At 39.5% G+C, this 16,979-nt stretch overlaps 1 protein-coding gene across 4 annotated transcripts in view; it reads left to right on the top strand.

Moving 5' to 3' along the window:
- The window catches only part of Heatr5b (HEAT repeat containing 5B), a 77,471-nt gene that overhangs the window by 7,353 nt on the left and 53,139 nt on the right, over positions 1-16,979 (top strand). For all 4 annotated transcript variants that reach the window (XM_028773429.1, XM_028773431.1, XM_028773430.1 and 1 more), the window contains 10 exons: positions 1,777-1,948; positions 3,421-3,578; positions 5,054-5,303; positions 8,542-8,697; positions 9,215-9,465; positions 11,449-11,560; positions 12,914-13,066; positions 14,055-14,154; positions 14,784-14,893; positions 16,126-16,289. In XM_028773429.1, coding sequence (XP_028629262.1) covers positions 1,777-1,948; positions 3,421-3,578; positions 5,054-5,303; positions 8,542-8,697; positions 9,215-9,465; positions 11,449-11,560; positions 12,914-13,066; positions 14,055-14,154; positions 14,784-14,893; positions 16,126-16,289 — 1,626 coding nt within the window. The remainder of the gene's footprint in view (positions 1-1,776; positions 1,949-3,420; positions 3,579-5,053; positions 5,304-8,541; positions 8,698-9,214; positions 9,466-11,448; positions 11,561-12,913; positions 13,067-14,054; positions 14,155-14,783; positions 14,894-16,125; positions 16,290-16,979) is intronic.

Raw genomic sequence — 16,979 nt, 5'->3', positions numbered from 1 at the left:
AGGGAGAGGAGTCCATCAGGGGAGCATGGCGGCAGCAGTCATGGTGGCTGGAGCAGCAAGCTGAGAGATCACATCCTAAAACTGCAAACAGGAGAGAAAGCACATTCTAAATGGTGCAGTCATTAAACCTTCCAGGCTCACCTCCAATGACACAATTCCTCATACAAGGCCACACCTCCTAAACCTCCCCAAACAGTACCAGTTAGGGACCAAGTTATACAAATGCCTGAGCCCAGGGAGGACATTCTCAGCCAAACAATTACATCTTTGTATCTTGTTTGCCAAGATGTTTTATTGGGAATATATACTGGATTTTTGTCAATTTTTTTTCTAAGACAAGTTTTACTGTGTTGTAGCTCAGATTGTCCTCAGATAGACAATCTTTCTGCCTCAGCCTCCCAAGAGCTGTGACGACAGGTGTGTGTTACTGACCCTGTTTCTTGTGTTATTTATGTTGTTGCTATTTATTAAATGCTTTACTTTAAGATAACTAAAAGACAGTCTCATATGCAACTATAAGAAAATATGGAGAGTTCCTTATACCCTTTGCTAGAAAGAGTCCCTTGGTGCAGCAGTACCTTATACAATGTAGGACAGCAGCACCGTGAATGTTGATGTTGACATAGTCCAATTTCCCCAGTTTTAGTTGTATTTACTCTCTTAGCATCTATGGAAATGATCATAACATTTTTCTTTTTTACTTTCCTAATGTGGATTACATGAATTAGTTCTAGAATTTTAATCATTCATATTTCTAGGAAAAACTTTACTTGATCATGATATATTACGCTTTTCATTTGTTTTGTTTTGTTCTGATTTGAGACGGTGTCTCACTGTGTAATTCCAGTGTGGCCTTAAACTTGAAACCTTCATGCTCAGTCTCCCTAGTACTAGGCGTGTTACCCCTTTTGGATATTGCTATATTAGAGTGGCTAAATGTTTGGGTAGGATTTTTGTATGTTTATCCATGAGGGATATTACTGTGCAGTTTTCTTTCTATTTTTAAAAATATATATTTGTTTTTATTTCGTATATGTATGCTTGGTATCTGTAAAAGAACAGAAACTTCCTGGAACTGGAGTTACAGGTGGTTATCACCCACCGTGTGGGTGTTGGGAATTGTACCTGGGTCCTCTATGGAAATATTAAGTGCTTGTTACCACCAACCCATCTCTTCAGCCCCATGGTTTTCTTCTCATAGTGTTTTTATGAGGATTTAAGATTTTAAGCTACAAAGTCAATTTTTGAAATATATAATAAATTTACTACTGAGTGATTATAAATCTGTAGTGATTTGATCTCTTCTTAATTTTGATAATTTATATCTTTTACTTTTTCTTGATTAAATTGGATAGATATTTATCAGATTAATTGGTGGCTTTGGTTTTATTTCTGTTGTTTTTCAGTTTTACTGGACCCATAGCTTAGTGGTAATGCTTACCTTGCATGTATGAAACTGTGGCTTGGTTTCAATTTCCAACACTGCACGGGGGGGAAAAGCCAAAAAGCAAATCACCCAAGATTATATTTCTGTTTTCTAGATCACTGGTTTTCTTTCCATTCTTATTTCCGTTTTTGCTTACTTTGTATTAGGTTTTTTTTTCCTTGAAGAACAATGTCCCTCCATTGCCTGGCATGCAGTTTTGAAAACCGTTCATATGTTTTGTCCAGTTCTTTGGGTATTTCAGGAGTGAGCATCAGTTTGGTTGTGTTACTCCATCTGTGGAATAGAAGTCCTAGAATATAATTTACTTTTTGCCTTGTTTTTAATCCCAGTGCCTTCTGGAACTACAGAATGAAGCTGTGTTCATGTGGACTGCTGAACTAGAAAATATAGCTACCCTTTGCTTTAAGGCTCTGGAAAACTCAAATTATGGGGTACGAGTCGCAGTATCTAAACTACTAGGAACAGTCATGGCTACAGCGTTGATGCCGAAACAGGCAACAGGTATTGTTGTTGGCTAACCCTGCATTAGACTATTGCAGGTATTCGCAGGTTTAAAAAATGCTTTCTTCTAAATTAATTATTACTCATGGAGGCCACTTTAAAGGGACTTAGATTGTTTAAAGCATAGCAATTTGGCATCTTATGTGCTGGCCTCCTTCAGCCTCTGATATGTAGATCTTCATTCATGCCACAGTGCTAACCTTCAGGTTTGTGTGAACACTGCTAATCAGTATCAGGGGCAGCACTGATTGCATAGTGACTTTTGTTGCTTCACAGTTCCACAGGCGTTTCAGGATGGTTGTGACCAGGACATGTAACAGTGGGAACAAGTAATGTCGCAGATGCTGAGTGACTCCGGCTCTACCGTCCTCCCCTTACCCCAGCTTCACACGGCAGAAGTAATCAGACAGGACGGGGTTATGTCCCAGCCCTTACAGTTGTTAGCTGTTTGAGATTCGGTTTTACCCCTTTAGTGACACTCTTTTCATTACACGATACTGGTGAGGCAATGTTTTATACATGCTGTATAAAACTCTACTGTGTTATTTATTTAACTCCCAAAAAAGCTTCATGAATTTAGTATCATTGTTATTATTTTATAAATGAGGAAGTTTCTCATTCAGAAACTTTATATTTTTTAATTTATATTGAGGCTTATAGAAGTCATATAACATGTGTTGTAAAAAAGTGTCCTATTGACTAGGTATGACACTAAAAGGCAGGCATCGCTTCTGTGTCCTGTATACATAAACACAAGCTTTCCCTCCCCACAAAATCTTTATAAGAATCGTCTTTGCTTCTGTATGTGAAAAGATTTTGTCATCTACAGCTTGATACTTGGAGTTTAACACACTGGTAACTGCTATGCAGGACTGAAGAGATAGCTCAGCGGTTAAGAGTACTTGTTACTTGCTGGGCAGTGGTGGCGCACACCTTTAATCCCAGCACTTGGGAGGCAGAGACAGGTGGATTTCTGAGTTTGAGGATAGCCTAGTCTACAGAGTGAGTTCCAGGACATCCAGGGCTACACAGAGAAACCCTGTCTCAAAAAACAAAAACAAAAACAAAAAACAAAACAAAAAAAAAAGGAGTACTTGCTACTCTTCCCAAGATCCTGATTTCTTCCCCCAGCACATGTATTGGGCAGCTCACAGCCTCCTGTAACTAGTTCCAGGGGATCCTATGCCTTCTTCCTCCTCTGCACATAGAGCATAGCACTGGGACAGAAATACAATTTTAAATGAAATCTTTAGAAAAAAAGAAAAGATTCTTTGTGTCGTCACCTGGGGTAAGAGCTGTGAGCTTGTCTGCAGTGGTGTCTGGTGTTCTCCCTGGGCTGCACAGACGTCACCCCACCATGTCACTGTTCCTTATAATAACACTCTTGCAGTCGTTCCTGGAGCATTTAAGCTAGAGTACTGGAAAGATCAGTCACTGCTGCAGAGACTCATTTGCTCTTTCCTTCCCTAAAGTCATGCGTCAGAACGTGAAGCGAGCAACATTCGATGAAGTCTTGGAACTCATGGCCACGGGATTTCTGCGTGGAGGGTCAGGTTTCCTAAAGAGTGGTGGAGAAATGTTGAAAGTTGGAGGGTCTGTTAATCGGGAAGTGAGAGTTGGTGTGACACAGGTTTGTAATGTACACACACGAGCAGGCTCTGTCCCGATCACTGCATGAAAGACTGTCGTAATAGCATGTGAGAACATTTTAATAGTCGGCTTTCTTTGAAACATTTTAACCAGAGAATGAATTAAATCCAGATTCTAAATATCATCACATACTTAAAAGTAAAGGTGGATTCTCCTTTTCTTCTTTTCTGCCTCTTTTGAGGTGGGGAGTATGGTGAATTGATTTTAGGGTCTCATATATACTAGGCAAGCAGATACCTTACCAGTGAGCTATATCCCTGGTATAGAAGATAAATTCTTGATGCATAAATGTCAATTTCTACTATATGTATATAAATATCTAAAAAAGTTCTCAAGTTTTACTTCACAACAAATAAGTTATAAAGTAAGCTTTGCCTAACATGATAGTACAGGCCACAGGCTGAGACCAGAGGGTCCTTAATTCAAGGCTAGCCTAAGCTCCACAGTGAGACTTGTCTCAAAAACTAGATCCAATATAGTCCTTTAAAAATAATAAAGTAAGATGGTTTTGTTTAGAACTATATTTAGACAGTAGTTTAGTCATTTAGACGGTAATATTTTCCATATACCTTTGATTTGATTGATTTATGCCTTGATTGGATTTGTTAGTGACTAATCTGTAATGAATTATAAGATTAAATGTTATTTGGAATTATAATTTCAAAATAATAACTAATGTTTACAGATCTGATACCACTAGTAAGTTTGCATGGCTCATGGTCTTAGTCAAAGTCACCATGAAGGTGTCTTGTCCCTGACACAAAATGTAAAGTGGAAGCCATCCACTTATCTCAGGGAACTCTGGCAAGAGTACTGCAGCTCTTAATGTCCATTTGCAGTGGTAACTTCCGGTCTCTAGCTTGTTTGCTGATCCTGACTGAGTTTAGCTCTCCTGTCCACCTTAGCACATTCTCTTTATGGTCTTCGTGGGTCACTTTTTATGAGACTCTTGTTTTTGGCTTTGGTTTTTAGATACAGTCTCTCACTCTGTTGCCTAGACTGGCCTGAAACTTATTATGTTGCAGCAGGCTGCCCTTAGACTTGATGGGATCCCCCTGAATGCTGAGATTACAGGCATACAGTACAGTACCTGGCTCTTTTCAATAACTGTATTCAAGCCAGGCGTGATAGCACATGCCTTTAATCATAGTAGAGGCAGGTAGTTCTTTGTGAGTTCAAACCTGGTCTACATAGTAAGTTCCAGGCTAGCTAGGGCTCCATGAGGCCCTGATTGCTAATGAACAAAAACAAATAGAGAAGAATTGTTCATTCAAAGATTCTACCAGTACTTCCTTTGGTAGAAGTCATCAAAAGATGTGAAATTTACCTCTGCTGATTAATCTCAAGTCTAACTTGTTGTGTTTGCTGTCACTGCTGTTGTTTCACTCTTGTTTTCTGTGCTGCTTTCCATCTACCCAGAGGTATCTAAGGCTGTGTCTTAATGTGTTCTTGTAGGCCTATGTTGTCTTCGTGACAACTTTGGGTGGCCAGTGGCTGGAGCGTAGCTTTGCCACGTTCTTGTCCCACGTACTGGATCTGGTTTCCCATCCTCGAGCAACACAAACACATGTGGACGCTGTGTACTCGAGGCGATGTGTCTCCTTCATCCTGAGAGCCACTGTGGGCAGTTTGTTGGGTGAGAAAGCCCAGATAGCAGCTGCCAAGGAGATCTGCCAGGCGATCGGGAAGCAGATGAAAGCCGTGGGTGAGTGAGACCGATGTCAGCGCTGTGTCGCTGATGGCCCTAGACATGCAGTTTTGTTCTCCCTTCCTCTCTTCCTTCCCTCCTTTCTGTCTACCATCCCTCCATCTGTCCCTCCTCCCTCCCTTCCTCTCTTTCTCCCTCTCTCCCTTCTTCCCTCCCATGCTCTCTCTCTCCTTCCCTTACTTTCTGTTTTCCTCTCTCCCTTCTTCCCTCCCTTCCTCTCTCTCTCCCTCCCTTTCTGTTTTGGAATGAGGGTCTCATTGTGTGTCCCAGGCTGGCTTCAAGCTTGTAATTTTCCTCCCAGTCTTGTGAGTACAGGGGTTTTTATTCTTAATAAATACTGACAGCTCTGATTAATTTGTATCTTTTAGAACTGTTTTTAATAGTAATTTAAAAATAAATTTTAAATTATGTTTATTCATTTTATTTTATGAGTGAATGTTTTGTCTGCAAATTCCCATGTGTATCATATGCATTCTTGGTGTCTGATCAGAAGGGGGGCTTTAGATACCCTCTAATTCTGAGTCACAGATGGTTGTAAACCATCATGTATGTGCTGGGACAAACCCAGAGCAAGAGCAGCCAGGGCTCCTGTCCTCTGAGCCATTGTTCCAACTCCTTATGGTCGGTTTTATTGAGAGACTTTTTAAAAATATTAAGGCAGCATATAATTGTATTCAAACGAAGCCTTAAAACTGAGCAGCATGCCGGTAAGGTTTGGGTTTGGAATTTTTTTCTAGTGCCTGTGCTACTTTTAAGTTTCCCAGAATGCACTAGTGCATTTTTATCTTTGTGGGATAATCTGTTAATATTTTCTGAATTGAAGCCTCTTGTTATATAAATATATATATTTTTTGTTTTTCTTTCTCTTCTCTAATAGGCCTAATATGAAGACTTAGAGAGTAATAGTTACAGATAACTATTACCACTTATAGGACATGTTGTGAAAGGTTAATAATTCATAATTTTAAGAAATAATTTTTTAGATAAACTTTCGTTTGACCCATAAAATTGTTTTTATTTGGGGATTTAGTGTGACATTTTAGTGCTTATTGCAACATATCATATTCAGATCAAGGTATTTGGTTTGTTCACCACATCAAAAGTGAACCATCTCTGCTGGAAACATCCTCTCTCTCAGCTATTTCTCTATGTAGACGCGACTGTATCTACAAAGTTATGTTCCTGTGCTATAGAACATTCAGACTTACACTTTATACTCTACTGAAGCCCTGGAAAGAAGTCCTTTTCAGAAAGGGGTTGTTTCATACTCTCTGTGTGTTATTAACTATCTGAGCTATGAGAGCAATAACACGATTTAAATGAGTGACACAAAGCTCCTGTCTATGTAGCATTTATAGTGGACTCAGGACCAAAGTAAGGCAAGGTACAAATTGTATAGGACAGTTTAGGTTTGTCACCATTAGAAATAGATACTAATTTTTAATGAGGCAAATTATATTACTCAAAAGAGGTCTTTAAAAATAAGGATATAACTAGATATAGTATAAATAATCATTTAATTATCTTACGAATAAAATAAATTTTCAGTTTGGTTGTTATTTTTACCATTTTAATAGCATACTTAAACTTTTTAAATGCATAGAGATAGATAACTGAAAATTATTAATGAAAGGGTGTTTGAGGGCTGGAGAGATGGCTCAGTGGTTAAGAGCACTGACTGTTCTTCCAGAGGTCCTGAGTTCAATTCCCAGCAACCACATGGTGGCTCAAAACCATCTGTAATGTGATATGATGCCCTCTTCTGGTGTGTCTGAAGACAGCTACAGTGTACTCACATACATAAAATAAATAAATCTTTAAAATAAAAAAGGGTGTTTGAATTAATGAGGTATTTTCTTAGATATATCTAAGTAGTAATTTATCCTGTATTGACAACTGGAGGTAGACTCACATGGTGGTTCCAGTACTTCAGTGTCAGCAGCACTGTGTTTAGTGGTAGACATGAACTGGCAAGCTGGCTGCAGGAGCTCAGAAGTGGAGTTCATGGGCCTGCCAGTCCACAAATGCCCACAAGGAAAGAGGGGTTAATTGTGACTATCATTTTGTATTGTTGTCTTTTTTATCAGCTCATAGTGGATGAGAAAAAGAGAACATTTTATCATCTTTGAAATATTATTAGTTTTACTGATGTAAACTAGCTATTTGACCTTAATAAATCCTAATTACTGAATTAAGTACCATGATTATATCAGAGATTTATGAACCATAAGGTAGTCTCAATCAGTAGTGGTTTGTCGGGACATAATTAGTTGTCTCTCGTTTTAATCCTGTGGCTATTAAAAGGTTTTGGGAAGACACATGAAAGTAAGTAGGAGCAGGAAGGAGCGTCCCCATAAATCCTACGTTCCTTTCCTTTGGAGTCCACTTTCTGGTCAGTAATTTGACAGTGATGCCTCCAGTCTATTGAAGCACTCGAGGCAGTAGTAATATTGATAATTAACACTAATAGACACTTATTCAATATGTGCTGTAGCAGGATGAGTTAACTTCTGTATGCATTGTTGACCAGTTAGTCAGAGACAGACGAGGAACTCAGCACAGCAGAGTCGAGTAGCACGCCCTGACACAGAGCTTACACACAATTGCTATTAGAGCCCAAGTCTTGTTCCCCTAAGTCTGCTTTTGTTGCTGGCTTGTTTGTTTGTGTTTATTTTCTGTGGTATTGGGGATTGAACCCAGGACCTCAAGCATACAAGGCAAAAATCACTGAGGTATATTCATCCATGTTTCTGAGTCTGCTTTTGTCAAACATCATGGATTCCTGCTTCTCCTTATTTGTATTCTTAGAAACAATATATACGTATGTACATACATACATACATATATACAGTATGTATTTTAGCATTGTTGTAACATGTTTTAATGTCAACTCAGAACTGGTAAGGTAGCTCAGCAGTTATAGGTACTTGCCACTAAGCTTGATGACCTGAGCTCAGTCCCTAGAACAAATGGAAGGAGAGAACTAACTAACTCCATCAAATTGCTCTGAGACTTCCACATTCGAGCTGTGCACACACACACCACTGTCCCTAGAAAGTTTAAAGCCAAACTGAAACTCAGTTCAGTTCCTAGTTATTTAATTTTCCACTAAGCAATAAGTGCATCGTTTTCAGCATGCAGGAACCAAATGGTATGTAAAAGAATACAGATCATGTAGAGCAAGCAACTAGCACGATTTGTTTCACCCATCAAATGCCTGGTCCTGTGTTTTCAGAAGCAGTGGTGAATGACACAAGCAGTGAAAACAAATCTGGGGCAGCAGACATTGCGGCCAGCCAGCATGTCATGGTCTGTGCCCTGCAGGAGCTCGGGAGCCTGGTGCAGAGCCTGAATGCCACTGCCTCTCCTCTTATCCAGGAAGCATCCATAGGTACAGCATCCTCTCATTATGACTCGCAGATCTTTGGGCTTGATTTAACTTAATCTAAACTGTGATGGGAATACAATACTAAAAGTTTTGAGAGAGTTCAGCTGTGAGAATTGAACCTAATTGACCAAAATTTGTCGAAGACTTTCATATAATTTTATAGCAACTTTTTACTTTTTGAAGGAGGATCTGTGTATCTCTTACTGGCATAGAACTCACTGTGTAGATGAGTGCTTCAGAGTCAGAGATCTGCTTGCCTCTGCCTTCCATGTGCTGAGATTCTAGGTGTGAGCCAATGCTCCCAACTTGAACTTTTATATATTGAATTGTGTTGAATTATATTTATATTATCATATACAATGTGTTCCTCCTTTAAAGCACGTTACTAATTATGATCCACATATGTGCTTTTTGGCAAAGCTGGGGAACTGAAATTATGAGGGTTCATATTTTAATTATTAAATTATAGTGAAATTGTGTTTCTTTGGTAAGGAGTAATGTTTTGAGATTTTTTTCCTAGGACTTTTGGAGATTGTGACTTCAGTGCTTCTTCACCCAAGCATGGCTGCTCGGCTTGCTGCTGCTTGGTGTCTGCGTTGTGTGGCTGTGGCACTGCCCTTCCAGTTGACACCATTTCTGGATAGGTGTGCAGAACGGCTCAACAACCTCAAGACGTCCCCAGAAGCTGTTAGTGGATACAGTTTTGCAATGGCCGCTCTGTTGGGTGGAGTGCATCAGTGTCCTTTGGGCATTCCTCACGCCAAAGGAAAGGTAGGACAGACGTCAGCACGCTCGCAGGTGGGCTGTGTCCTTATTGCAATGCTGGTGTCTTTGATTCTGAGCCAGGCAATCAGATGAGAACTGGAAATGGGAAATGTAAACTACAGTTCACAGACTCGAACTAATATTGGATAGTGAGCCCTCCTAGGGATAATAGGTTTTATCTGGGTATAGTATTGTGTTATCATTTCTTTTCTTTCTTTTCTTTTTTTTTTGTTTTTTGTTTTTTGTTTTTGTTTTTTTCGAGATAGGGTTTCTCTGTGTAGCCCTGACTGTCCTGGAACTCACTCTGTAGACCAGGCTAGCCTCAAACTCTCTAACTCAGAAATCTGCCTGCCTCTGCCTCCCAAGTGCTGGGATTAAAGGCGTGCGCCACCACCGCCCGGCATGTTATCGTTTCTATATTAATCATTTAAACCTTTATTTTGTTTTTTTAAGTGTGTATCTGAGTGTTGCTATGTTGCCCAGTGGGCTTGAACTCCAGTGTACAAGCAATCCTCCTGTCTCTGCCTCTTGAGTAATGGGGCCATAGGTCGGTGGCACTGTGCCTGGTGGTCTTTCAGTTTTTAAAAATAAAAAATCACAGTGCTGTGTCTAAAAGTGTCAGGGAATATTTTATTGTCATATTTAGTATTTGACAATAGTTAGAAGTTAAATTGTTCTTAATAAGTCATTACTCTTTCCCCTCATTTTCTTTCTAGTGTATATATTATATGGCGTATATACTATGTAGTATTGTGTGTGTGTGTGTGTGTGTATATATATATATATATATTAATATTATACAATATATGATATATATAATATATAATATATAATATACATAATATATAATATATGAGTATATATATACACACACATATACGTATATATAGTGTATGCTGTCATGTATACTATTATATATACCATAGTGTATGATTCTATCCTATTCTCTAGGAATCTTAAGTATGTGTAGAAACACTGTCTGCAGCTTAGCTTGGCTGGGTATGTGCTTCAGCTTTAAGGCGAGCTTTTCTCTGGCACATCAGGTTCCATCCACCTGCTGCTTGGGGATCCGAGACGTTTATCATCTTTGCAGTTTGATTGTTTCTTCCTTGGAGTGCTCTGCCTCCATGTTCCTCACATCATTCCACATTTGTTTAGTGGTCCCAAGGGGCTACCTGGTACTCAGAATGAAATAGAATCTTCTGATTGGCAAACAATTAGAACTCATAATTTGTGGTCTGCTTCTCCATCCTGAATTCCCCATGTTCTGCTCATATTAACCCTCCTGTTTTTTCTCACACCCTTTAGCTTTCTGGCCTTCCTTACAGTGAAATTTCTTATTCACTCTATCAAACTTCAACCTGTTTGTTTTCAGGCCCTGGGTCAATCTCCTTCCTGAATTCTCATTCAGAGCCACTTGGTCTATGCTAGCTTTTTCTCTGCTGACAGTCACTACTCAATACTATTCTACCATTTAATCATAGGCTATGTTCTCCTTCATTGTCCCTGAGTCTTCTTGGGTGTTGTAAGAGTAGCTTAAAGACAGATGCATCATAGAACTTCAAGAAATTATTGATTTAGGTTGGTACCAGTAAGTACTATAGTTAATAAGTGGTTACCTAGGCTAGCACCGTTTTTAGTCCTGTGGTAACATGATTAATCCTGGCAAAGTGAGGTTGACATTCCTGGTTTACCAAGGAGGGAACTAAGGCCAAAGGTTAAGATGCCATTGTTAGAAAGTCAGTCTGCGGTGCAGTGCAGTTATGATGGAACTTGGGCAGTGTGGCTCCGGAGATTACTCTAACCACACCACACTCTGGCTCTCCCAGGTGTCATCTGTGACAGGAACAGAGTAGCTTTCTATTTCGCTGGTAACAAGAGCAGGAAGGGATAGCCTCATTCTTAATAACATATATATACTATCTGTTTCGTTATTGTTTATCCATCAGCTTCTTTAAATTAAAATTCACTTTGAAACTTGTCTTGCAGATGGTGGTCAGCATTGCTGAAGATCTGTTACGAACTGCTGCCCAAAACAGCAGGCTGTCCCTGCAGCGCACCCAGGCTGGCTGGCTCCTCCTGGGAGCACTCATGACTTTAGGTATAAGCATTGTGGCTGACTTGTAGATGTCAGTGTACTATACAGCAGATTTATCTATTATCATTATTTGGGAGTAAATATCTCATTTTAGTAATTATTTCTTTAGTTCGAACTTTTTTCTCAAGTAAAGTTTTACCTTTCCAAAAGAATAGGTAATGAGCTTGGAGTTGTAGAAAAAGTGAGGCTGTGGGGAGAAAATTTGACTGCCTGAGTGGAATCACGGTCTTAACAGTGGCAAAGTCCAATTTCTGCGGTCCTATTCGTGCTCTGGGGGAAGTACTTATGTGCTTCACTTTCCTGAATGCTGTGATGCATCTTGGATACAAAGTTTAGCATTATGCATAGGACAGAAGTGCATACTGCACTGACAACTATAGACACTTGTCAGTTCACCTGCTCCCACAAAGTGTGTGTACATACTAAGATGGTATTCAGTCTTTTAAAGTCTGTCTCTATTGGGCATTATATTGACCTGTTTTCTACAGAAAACAAAGTGGTAACTTTTTTCCAGAAGTTTATGGTGAGGATGTTGTTACATTTAAATGAATTTCTTAGGAATGTAAATATTATGTTTCTCCATGTAACTAACCACACACTGCCCCCAAATGCAGGAGCATGTATGTGAGAGAGCAAGTAATATGTTCATATTTACATGTGTTTATAGAAAAATTCTCACTAAATGTTATTATGGATAATATGGGATACATTATTCTGAATGTATTCAAGGAGGTTTTTTTTTTTTAAAGTTTTGTTTATTTTATACATATGAGTACACCATCATTGCTTTCTTCAGACACACCAGAAGAGGCACCAGACCACATTACAGATGGTTGTGAGCCGCCATGTGGTTGCTGGGAATTGAACTCAGGACCTCTGGAAGAGCAGTCAGTGTTCTTAACCACTGAGCCATCTCTCCAGCCTTTGTATACAAGGAAATATTTACTAGCACCTTGTACACATGGTTACTAAAAATACCAACACTTAAAGATAACTTTTTATTGTGTCTTAGTACTCATTTAGTTTACCCACTGGAAAAACCATTCTGACAATAAAGTTAATTTTATGTGTTAAAATAGAGTGAAGTGGCAGAGGTGTTGGAAGGCGTGTTAGAGCCCTGTCCTCCTCTGCTTTCCTTGTTCTGTTTTTTTTGAGTGTTTAATTTTTTGAAATAGGATCTCGTGGCAGCCCTGGCTGGCCTCAGACTCCTATGTAGTTGCTGCTCACCTGGACTCTGGGTCATCCAGCCTCTGCATCCCATGTCCTGGGGTAACAGGCAGGCATCGTCACTTTGTTTGATGCTTGTTTTGTATATGCTATAATTGCAGTTTCGTTATTCTTCATTTTCTTGCCTAGGACCGTCTGTTGTTCGTTACCATCTACCCAAGATGTTGCTGTTGTGGCGGAACGTGTTCCCTCGTTCTTTAAAGGAACTGGAGGCTGAGAAGGCCCGAGGGGATTCTTTTACCTGGCAGGTAACTCTGGAAGGTCGTGCTGGAGCTCTCTGTGGTAAGAACTGAAAACATTGCACTTTCAGAATGTTTTTGTGCTAAGTAATATTTTTGTCACTAAAATATGCATGATAGAAAAAAAAATCACTGTTTCAGTTTTTATTTTAGTATCTATTGTTAAACATGCAGACTCTCAGATTACAGAAACTGTATAAATAACTCCAGTTTGTTACTATTAAGTAGTAAAAATGAGCCTTAGACTCAGGAAGTTCAGTTGCAGCGTTAGACTCAGGAAGTTCAGTTGCAGCGTTTACTGAGAGCTGGGACCCATGTGCCTTTATTCTCAGTGGTTACAGTCCTCATCTAGCAAAGATCTGACACAAACAGAAACTCAGCATGACAGAGCTAACCTTCTTTGCATTATGAAAATCATTTCTTTGGGCTTGATTTTGCAGTTTGCAAATGTTTCTATTTGTTCAGACATAAGCATTTCAGAAAAGGTGGATGCAGTGGGGTTGGTTTGGGAATCAGGAAGTTACAGGAAAAGCTCACCTTTTATTTCATTTGGGAACTAGAATGTCCTCGAGGCTATTGCTCTGTTTTGTTCTTTCCTGGCATAAAAAAAAAATGCTTCTTCCCCAGAGTTAGAGAGGACATTTCAGGGTCAGGCAGCCAGGCGACTGCCATTGTGCTTCCTCGAAGCTGAGGCATGCTTGGCCATAGCTATTTTGCTAAAGTATGAGGAAAGAAATTCTTTCTCTGTGGGACATCTGTTCACCCCTGTCCTGCCTTAAACCTGCATTCTTTGTAGCCATCTGAATTCCTTTTCAAAATCTCCCTAACATAGCTTCCTCCTCCATTTCTGTTCTCCATTCTTTTTGTGATTTTTTTTTTTTGGAGTTGTTGCTGGCTTTTAGTTTGACATGGCTTCACAACCTTCTATTTTATAGTAATTGAGAACTGTAGATGTCTTTACCACTGTCTAATGTATAAAGTTTATTCAGGCTCACAAAGATTTCTCTAAATCTTAAAAATATTTTCTCTAGCCATGAGGAGTTTTGTGGCACATTGTCCTGAGCTGCTAACTGAGGATGCGATTAGGAAATTGATGACTCCCATCGAATGTGCCATGACTATGATGTCACAGTAAGTAAACCGTTTGAAGCTGACATCTTCTTCGGGCGTGTTTGTGGTGCGTGCATATGTGTATGCATGTTCACATGTACGTATGTGTGGCGATCAGAAGTGGATATAGGACGTCTTCCTCAGTCACGCTTTACTTTATATATGGAGGCAGGGACTCTCACTTGAACTCAGAGCTCACCAATGCTCTTGCTAGCCAGCTTGCTCTGAGGATCCTGTTTCTGCCTCCAAATCGAGATTATTTGCATTTCAGATGGGCCAGCATGCCTACCCAGCATGTATGTGTGTACTAAATGATTCAGAGTCTGATCTTGACAGGCACCTTATTTTATATATTAAATAAAAATGTAGTTAGCATTTTTGTACTTCTCAATTCATATAGAAAGCATCTAAACTTTATTTTGTAAAGTGAATTTAAAAGTTGTATTAATGGTGTGGTTTAAAACACACTGTATTCTGAAGTGTTTCTGCTACCTTTATTATTATTGATCACAAAATAAACTGAAAATAGATTATCCTGTCAGTGTACTTTGGAAGTTTATCAATGCATTCCTAAATGACCTTGTTAATTGTTAATGCATAGTGCTTGTTCTAACGACTAACGGATCCCTACTTGGCTTTCGATATTGCAGCATTCCATCTGTCATTAAGGCCCACGGAGCCCACCTGAAAGCTAGTGCCGCCATGGTCCGGTTAAGACTTTATGATATCTTGGCTTTATTACCTCCAAAAACTTATGAAGGTAAATAAATGTACAATAACTGGTAAAGGTTCTTCAGTGTGCTCTTGGGTTCTTGGTAGCATTAGAGCTTCCGCCAGGACCCATCTTCACACTTGCCTTGTGAGAGACAGCCACCCTCTGACTTCCCTTCCCGTAACGGCATTTATGTTTGCTGACTTCTATTCTGTGTTCTACCCATCCCAAGCTTTGTACATATATTACGATGTCGCTGTGACTCTAGCCCAGCCTAACAGGTGAAACACCTATTTTATAGACCAAGAATCCCAGGTAAAGAGAGCATTTACCTATGTGTTAGAGCTGGTAACTGACCTAATTTGGATAAAAACCCAACTGACTTGGCCTTTAGAGTCTATATTTAAATCACCATTCCCAACTACTCCATGTGCATTGTAACACTGCCGGTCATTTAGGTAGCCACAAAGGGAGAACAAGAATTTACTTGGGCAGAAATAAAATACATAAAATGATAATATCAAACCATTAATTTTTTTCTAATATAACTAAGCCTAAGAACTTTGGTGAGTCCTGTTTTAGTGTTTGCAATGTATTTGACAATTAATAAATGATGTCATATAGCATTTAATATTGTTAAAATAAAGGCTCTGCTTACTATTAGTATTTTTTTAAGACTTTTAGTTTGTGCTCAAACTGCATTATACCATAATAAAAGGGAAAATACTGTTATTATATATTAAAACCAGTGCATGCCAGGCCTAGTGGCAAGGCCTATAATCTTAGCTACTTGCTAGGCTAAGACTCTAAGGTCATAAGTTTCAGACCTGTTTGGTTGCAGAGTGAGTTTAAAGCTAGCCTGTGTGGCTTACTGTCCTTAAACTAAACAGTGAAGAGCTGGTAGGTCTAGCCTTCTGGTAGAGCATTTACCTAACATCTGTGAAGCCCTAGCTTCTCACAACTGTTTGGGGGAAATTAGTATTAAAATAGTTAATACAGTTTTAGAATTAGCATAGTATAGCATGTGCCTGTAGTCTCAGTTGCTTGTGTGGCTGAAGAAGGGGATCAGTTGAGCTCAGGACTTGAAGGCCTGCTGGGCAGTGCAGTGAGACCCTGTCTTGGTAGGAATGAGAGAGAGTGGGGAGGGAAAATTTGAGGAGAGGGGAAAAGAAAAAAACAGTATGGATGTTTTCCAAAGTATGTGAACTCCTATTAAACACATTGGTGTTCTTTTTGAACATGAAAATTGTTTTAATCTGCTTTGCCATTGTGTATTTTAGGGTCTTTCAATGCACTTCTTAGAGAGCTGGTGGCAGAGTTCACTCTGACTGACAACTCAGCCAACACAACTACCTCCCTCCTTCGCTCCCTCTGCCACTATGATGACAGCGTTCTTCTAGGCTCCTGGCTTCAAGAGACAGATCATAAATCAATTGAAGACCAGGTAGGAAAATATACCAGGGAACAAAAGCACCAGCATAATCTCAAGCAGTGGTTCGTTTATACATTGTTATTTCAAGAGAAGATAGCCTGTGCCACAGAAACTCTCACTTCACTTTCGCAGACATGTTCACATCTTAGAGGTGGACAGATGCTGAAAAGGCTAACAGTAGTTGTAGAATTTGTCAAAATATATTATTTCAGCATCATTGTATTTAGATATTTGACTGTGGCAATGACAAAACTCAGATTTAACTGGCTCTTTTGTTTCTAGTGTTTTGTTTTATTTAGTTTTGTAACAAGTTAGGAAGAAAGAGTTAATAGATTGGCAAGTTAAAACCAAATAAATTATTATTTTTTGTTGTTGTTGTTGTTTTTTTGAGACAGGGTTTCTCTGTGTAGCCCTGGCTGTCCTGGAACTCACTCGGTAGATCAGGCTGGCCTCAAACTCAGAAATCTGCCTGCCTCTGCCTCCCAAGTTCTGGGATTAAAGGCGTGCGCCACCACCGCCCGGCTCCAAATAAATTATTTTTATTAAATAAAAAACAGAAAACCAAATTTAACCAGCACATGCCTTTAATACAAGTGCTGCAGAGGGACAGGCAGAGAGACAGAGAGACAGAGAAACAGAGAGGCAGGGAGGCAGAGAGGCAGGGAGGCAGGGAGGCAGGGAGGCAGGGAGGCAGGGAGGCAG

Source organism: Grammomys surdaster, unplaced genomic scaffold (genome assembly GCF_004785775.1).
Source record: "Grammomys surdaster isolate TR1022 unplaced genomic scaffold, NIH_TR_1.0 227, whole genome shotgun sequence".
NCBI lineage: Eukaryota > Metazoa > Chordata > Mammalia > Rodentia > Muridae > Grammomys > Grammomys surdaster.
The sequence above is the reverse complement of the archived record's forward strand: the minus strand, read 5'-3'. Positions and strand labels throughout refer to the sequence as shown.